The sequence below is a fragment of the Vicia villosa genome, linkage group LG2 (assembly GCF_029867415.1).
Source record: "Vicia villosa cultivar HV-30 ecotype Madison, WI linkage group LG2, Vvil1.0, whole genome shotgun sequence".
NCBI lineage: Eukaryota > Viridiplantae > Streptophyta > Magnoliopsida > Fabales > Fabaceae > Vicia > Vicia villosa.
The window spans coordinates 141,249,726-141,257,355 of record NC_081181.1 but is presented as its reverse complement, the minus strand read 5'-3'; the positions used below and the strand labels follow the sequence as shown (position 1 = coordinate 141,257,355).

Sequence of the window (7,630 nt, the reverse complement as noted above, 5' to 3'; positions counted from 1 at the left end):
TACCTTTCTAAGAAAACCGAAAAAGGGATTTTTAGTCTCTTGGTTTAATTCTGATGATGAAAGTGAAGGAGAAACAAAAAACAAGGTGATGGCTTTCATTGGAAAGTGTGAGTCTGAAGGTGAATCTAGTGATGAAGACATGACTAAAGAAGAATTAGTGGTAAGAAGCTTGCATGACTAGAGAAATAGAAGATAATCATAGGGGTAATTCATATGGAAAAGGAGAAGCTTGTCTCAACCATCTCAGGTCTGGAAGAGGAAGTTACTTTGTTAAACTCCAAGTTTGAACATATGACAAAATATGTGCGTATATTGAATATTGGTTGTGATATGTTAAATAAGAGCTTGAATATTGGAGAGAAAAAGGTTATAGGGATTGACTACAACTCCATGAACAAGAAGGTCAAAGTTCCCACTAAGAAGGTTGTTGCTCTTGAAAAGAAAAGAGAGCTCCTGATGAAGGACCACATGTTCCTGCATCTTGATCAACACGTGTACACTCACAATAGAGGCCACAAGAAATCATCTTGGAGATGTCACCACTATGGAAGATATGGCCATATAATACCCTTTTGTTATATATTGTATCGATGTCCTAATGCTTATAGTCATCCAAGGCCCAAAGGAAAGAAAGGGAATAAAACTCAAGCAAAGAATGAAGGGAAACCCAAGGAAACTGTCACTTGTCTTATAGCTTATACATCTCTTAGAGTTTCCTGAAGAGAATATTTGTATTTTGATAGTGGATGTTATAGACACGTGACTAGAGAAAAGACATGTCTTGAAGAGTTAAAACCCTACTCAGATAGTTTTGTTAATTTTGGTGATGGAGCAAAAGGAAGAATCAATGGGATAAGAAAATTGATCTGTCCAGGCTTCCCCTAACATAAGCATGTTGTGTTGGTAGAAGATCTGATTTCTTACTTGATCATCATAAGCCAACTATGTGGTCAAGGTCTTAATGTAAAATTCAACATGTCTTAATGTATTGTCACCAGCAAAGAGGAAAAAGTTCTAATGAAGGGATCCAGGTCCAAGGAAAATTTATATATGCGGATGTCTTAGCCCTTATCTTATTTGATATCCAAGGTTGATGAAACTAAGTTATGGCACCAGAAAATTGGTCATATCAACCTCAAGAGCATGTATAAGATCATATTTGAAGAAGCCATCATGGGTCTACTAAAGTTGGAAATTGAAGAAGGAAAATTTTGTGGAGATTTCCAGATACGTAAATAGACCAAGATGTCCTACAAGAAGCTTCATCATCTGACCACCTCAAAACTTCTTGAGTTACTATGGACCCCATGGGGCCTATACACGTGGAAAGTTTAGGTGGAAAGAGATATGTGTTTGTGTGTGTGGACGATTTTTCAAGATACATATGGATTAACTTCATTAGAGAATAATATGACACCTTTGATGTTTTCAAAGAGTTGTGCCTATGTATTCAAAAGGAAAATGGGAGTGATATTATAAATATAAGGATTAGCCATGGCAAGGAATTTGAGAATTATAGGTTCTCTAAAATTTTTTCAACTGAAGGGATCAGTCATGAACTTTTTGCTCCTATCACACTTCAACAAAATGGTGTTGTATAACGCAAAAATAGAACTCTTCAAGAAGCTGTTAGAGTAATGTTGCATGCTAAGGAACACTACATACCATTTCTAGGTTGAAGCTATGAACACTAATTGTCACATTCACAATAAAGTAACCATCAGATCTGGAACCAAAGCTACTTTGTATGAACTTTGGAGAGGAAGAAAACCAAAATTTAAATACTTTCGTGTCTTTGGTAGCAAGTTCTACTTCTCGGAAGATTGTGAGCAAAGAAGAAAGATGGATCCAAAGAGTGACGAAGGTATATTTCTAGGATACTTTATCAATAGTACCAAGACCTTACTCGTACCAAGACAGTGATGGAATCCATAAATGTTTTCACTAATGATAATCCTGAAGAATATGATGTTGTTGAAGATGAAGATGGTGTATCTCCTTAACAAACTGATGTCCTAACAAATGTCCCAAAAAACAGGTACGACAATGAGTCTGAAAGCACAAATCTGGAGAAACTTTCACCAACAAGGTACCATCTATCATAATTCAGAAGAACCATCCCATTTAAAATGATATATGTAATATGAATGATGGAGTCATCACTAGATAAAGAGATATGATTTACAATCTTGGTTTATATCCAAGATTGAACCTAAGAATGTAAAAGAAGTTATGGCTGACGAGTTTTGGATAAATGCTATGCAAGAGGGATTCGGTCAATTCATAAGGAATAATGTATTGGAGTTAGTTCCAAGACCTGAATATGTAAATGTCAATGGTAGTAAGTTAATATTCAAGAATAAGTCTGATGAATGTGGGAATATAACAAGGAACAAGGATAAGCTAGTTTCTCAAGGGTTACACTCAAATATAAGGAGTTAATTTTGATGAGACATTTGATTCAGTTGCTAGACTTGAATCCATTAGATTGTTACTAGGAATTTCATGTTTGATGAAATTCAGATTGTATCAAATGGATGTAAAGAGTGTCTTTCTGAATAGGTTTCTTAATTAAGAAGTATATGTAGAGTAACCAAAGGGGTTGGTTGACCCCAGTTTTCCAGATCACGTGTACAAACTATAGAAAGTTCTTTATGGCTTCAAGCAAGCTCCAAAAGTTTGGTATGAAAGGTTAACTGAGTACTAGGTAAACAATAGATACAAAAGAGGTGGAATATATAAAACACTTTTTGTGAAGAATGATAGAGGAAAGCTCATAATAGCTCAGATATATGTTAATGACATTGTATTTGGTAGAATGTCAGACCAGATGGTGGAGCATTTTGTCCAACAAATGAAGTCTAAATTTGAGATGGGTCTTGTAGGAGAACTCAATTATTTTATTGAACTTCAAGTTAAACAGATGGAAGATAATATTTTTGTATCTCAAAGCATGTATTCTAAGAGTATAGTGAAGAAGTTTCCTCTTGACAATGCAATCCACAAAAGAACTCCTCCTACTACTCATGTGGAAGTAACCAAAGATAAAAATTCAGTTGATATAGATCAAAGTTTATACAAAAGCATGATTGGGATTCTACTCTACCTCACAACAAGTAGACCTGGTATCACATTCTATGTAGGTGTTTGTGCCATATATCAAGCTAAGCCCAAGACTAGTCATCTTACTCAAGTGAAGAGAATTTTGAGCTATATCAATAAGACATGTGACTATGGTATTCTCTAATCATATGACACTAACTCATACTAGTAGGGTATTGTGATGTTGATTTGGATGGATGTGAAAATGATAGAAAGAGCACATCTGGTGGATGTTTCTTCCTTGGCAAAAACTTAATATCCTGGTTCAGCATGAATCCAAATTGTGTCTTATTGTCTACAGCTGAAGTTGAATATATTGTTGTATGGAGCAGTTGCACACAATTGCTCTGGATGAAACAGATGCTGAAGGAGTATAATATTGGACAAGATGTAATGACATTGTTTTGTGACAACTTGGGTGCTATAAATATTTCAAAGAATCATATTCAACACAGTAGAACAAAGCATATTGACATAAGGCATCATTTCATCAGGGAACTAAAATTGTCAACCTTTAGCATGTAGGAACTAAAAAACAGTTAGCTGACATATTCGCTAAAGCTTTGGAAGAAAATAAGTTTGAAAAACTAAGGGGTGCCTTGGTATTTGCATTTATGAGGGTCTATAGAAGTCAAATCTAGGGAGGCCTATAGGGGATTTTCTCTCTCTCTTTTGGTTTGTATTGCACATGAAACAAAGCTGACTTTACTTGTTTCAAAACCTCTTTTTATCTAGACCTTTATTACAAGCAAGAACAACATACACATATCTTTATCTTGCTCTCCAAAAACTGTTCTTTCTCATATCCCTTAAGTGCTTACTTTTTTCAATATGAGTCAAAATTATGAGAATCCAAATATGCATTCCTCTAACAAGGGAATTAATATCAAAAAGGCTATTAAAATATTTCTTGAAGCTGAAAAAATAAGAACAATGGAGTTGGTTCCACTTCTTCTGCAAATGTTGTGGATACACATGGCGGGCCATCAGTTGGAAGATTTGTGACTGGGGAGACATATGTGACAAAGATGAAGACCTTGAAGAAGAAACCTGTGCAAGAGAGTGCCTCAGATGTTGATGAAAATTGGGTTACTATCTTAGACTCAATTCAAAATGAAGCATGAAGGCTTCAGAGCTAGTGTGGGCTGGTGTTTTGAATTTAACTATTGTGATTCAGACCCTGAAGTTTAAAGTTTAAAGTTGCTAACTGCAGTTCAGTTGGCCGTTTTGGGTTTTGTTGGCCCATGTATTTAGGCATTTTTGGTTTTGTTGCCAATAACAATGTCCTGATGCTCTAGCATTATGTTGAACATATGTCCTCATGATTATTGATTTTTGTCTACTCCTGGTCTATTACGTGTATGTGCTAACATACTGACCTCTATGATGAATCACTGATTTGTTTTTAGGAACACCTTTGTCAAATTGTGTGGAAAAAGGGGAGTAATAATGTGTAGGGGTAGTAGGTTATGACTACTAACTACTGACCTTATGATGTGTTGTTGGTGCTGATGGTTTGATTTTGTGCACCCATGCTGATGTCTTTGATATAAATGATAAAATAAAATTATAAAATTAACAATAGAGGACCCAAGATGATATGGTACTTAAAATTAAGACCTAAATTTTTATAGCAAGAATGAACGCTAAATCATACCTTGATAGCGGTTGTTCAAAATATATGATCGATATATAAATTTATTTTTGTATAAACCAAATTTTTATTTTAAAATCATAGAGACAATTTTTGAATTTGATAGTGTTGCACCCCAATTTTTGACCTCTAAGATCCCATCATTTTCTAAGTGTTATGATCATTATTGTTATACCCCAAAATTTGCCTGCGTTTTTAAAAAAAAAAAAAGAGAAGTCAACAGACTTCTGTCTAAAAATTTGGAGTTTTATACAATCTTGGATTTTTATTTCATAAATATCCTGATTTTATAAATACTCAATTTTTAGAATTTTTTATACAGTATTTTGGTTCGCTGCTAAATTTATTCTTACATAAACGCCAAATACTGTTTATCACTTCATACACTGTTTATTTGAGATTTATTTTCAGATAAATAATGCTGACGCAATTGGTACAGAATTAAAATTTGCGGGCGCGGAGTCCGGGTTTCAGATTATGCTGGTAACAATTAAATTATTATTGGTTTTATTTCCCACTAATTTTTATTTTTATACTATATTATTTTTTTTTTCAAAATCTCTTTCTTTCTTTTCAAATATCTTCCTTTCTTTTCAAATCTCTTTCTTTCAAATCAAATCCTAGCTTTATTCTATACCCCTTTTCTTTTCAAAAACCTACCATACTTTTTTTTCAAATCCTACTACTATTCAAACGGTACCACTCCATTCCCAACGTCTCTATCTCTCTCTTTTCACTCTATAAATACTCCTCATTTTTTCCATAAATTCTCACATCAAATTTCACTCATCTCCCAAATTTCTCAAACTTCTATCTCATAATTATTTTCTCTTCTTCCCCAGCAAAAATGGCAAAGTGGATGGATACACTTTTTCTTATAGTCATCACTATTTTTACGGTGATCATGTCCTTCTTCTGTCTGCATAGTCCTGAAAAATGCGGACCTGCGATGGTTACACTTCCGATCATCTATTTTCTGTTGTTCATAGCATGGATTATTAATCGTCATATGTAAAGTTTGTCGTATCTTCTGTTTTTTAGAATGTACCGTTCTTTATGTTTACCGTACTGTTCGCTACGTTTTGTTTAGGTAATATTTGTACTGTCAGTATTAAGTATTACACTATCTATTATACCGTCGTTTAACTAGTAAGATAACATTATGTGTGTTTATTGCTAGTTAAATATTTATTTTTCTATGCATTAAATCCCTTTCAATCTTATTATTGACGGTAATTTTGTTCGCGTACAGTGTATTTTAGTTATTTATTATATTTGTGTTTTTCTAACAAATCATGTAAATAATTTCTCACCATTAACACAACAAAAAACAAAAAGAAAAAAAATTAACTTTAACTGTTAAGTTTTCACTTTAACTGTTACGTTAATACCCGGACAGCTAGTTACCAGTCAAACCCGCTATCAGCGCAATTCTCCGTGTTTGTACCATCAGTCAAATCAATTTTTCGCACTTCAAATTTCCAAGATTTTGTTCTAGAAGTCTTCTGATAATCACGTGGTCAACAGAGACTCAACACTGCACAAAAATCAGGTACGCCTAACTGTCTCCTACACAAACAGTCCCTAACTAGGGTTTTTTGTTTTTTTTCAGGAGAACGAGTTTTTGAGACCTCAAATGGATTTCATGGATCTCCATATATCTCAAAGTACCACCAGACACATTTTCAAACTTCGATTCGCTCGGACGCACAGTCAACAGCTCAAACAGTCAGCAGACGACCAGTTTGACCAAAAAGTCAACAGACAGTCAAAAATGCAATTTTTTGTCAACATCCATATTTTGTCAAAAGATTCATCATGTGATCAATGGTTGATCATAATTCATCAAGAAAAGTTCAGAAATCGACAAAACTCAAAATTGCAAAATTAGAGTTTTTTTTACCTAAAAGTCAACTGAACTTTGACCGACCATAACTCTCTCATAATTTATCAGAAAAATTCCAACCAAAGCTCATTCTCAAGGAAATTAAATTCTCTACAACTTTGATGTTGGGACCAAGGTCAAGAAATGCTTCCGCCTAAGAGATATAAGCCAAAACATTACAGGTCATTTTCAAAGTCAACAAAAAGCAATTTTTTGTCAAAGCCCATATCATCAAGTTAACTTCTCCAAATGCAAAAACACTTCCAAAGTGGCTTGTAGAGGACATCTTGGGCTTTCCAAAAAGTACAAGAACACTTTCATAGGATCAAAATTGAGGGATATATGCCTTGATGAAGTTGACCTTTTTTGGGAAAATGCATAAAACAAGTAATGACCAAAACTTAATTCTTTTTCAAAAAGGCCAATTCTTTTGTGATTCAATCTTGATTCCCATATGTCTAAAGGGCATCCACGACCTATCCATGATTCATGACACTTTTATTTCATTTTAATTAAATTTTATTCATTTAAAGTTTAATTAAAGTGAGATAATTCAAAGATATTATCCAAGATGCTCATGTGGTGCAAGCAATGACCATTCAAGATGCTTAAATATATTATTACAAGATTGAAGAGAATAATACTTGAGTGTTTTAACCATGGTTAAGAAATGCACTCATTGAAAATATTCCATTGTCATATTTTTTCCACAAAATCAATCATGAAAATTCCAACTTGCAAGGGTTCAAGATCAAATCATTTGCCTATAAATAGAGCTTCATTTTCTTCATTCAAGAGAGGAAAAAAAGGGGGAGGAAAAAAAGGAAGAGGAACACAAAGAACAACAACAATCACCACAAAGCCATATCTTAAGTTTATATTTTTCAAAAGTTTCAAGAAACTTGTAAAAAATCAAGGCTCATTCAAATAGCCACCTTCAATCAATTTCAATGACTCTATTCCACTCTTGGGACATCATAGAGTAAGTA

General features: G+C 33.8%; 1 protein-coding gene across 1 annotated transcript; it reads left to right on the top strand.

The window, feature by feature from the left end:
• The first annotated feature begins 1,922 nt into the window (after positions 1-1,922).
• LOC131650183 (uncharacterized mitochondrial protein AtMg00810-like) lies at positions 1,923-3,247 on the top strand. Its single transcript, XM_058919907.1, has 3 exons — positions 1,923-1,991; positions 2,206-2,417; positions 2,818-3,247. Exons 1-3 carry the CDS (start codon positions 1,923-1,925, stop codon positions 3,245-3,247), a joined length of 711 nt encoding a protein of 236 aa, XP_058775890.1.
• Positions 3,248-7,630: the final 4,383 nt, after the last annotated feature.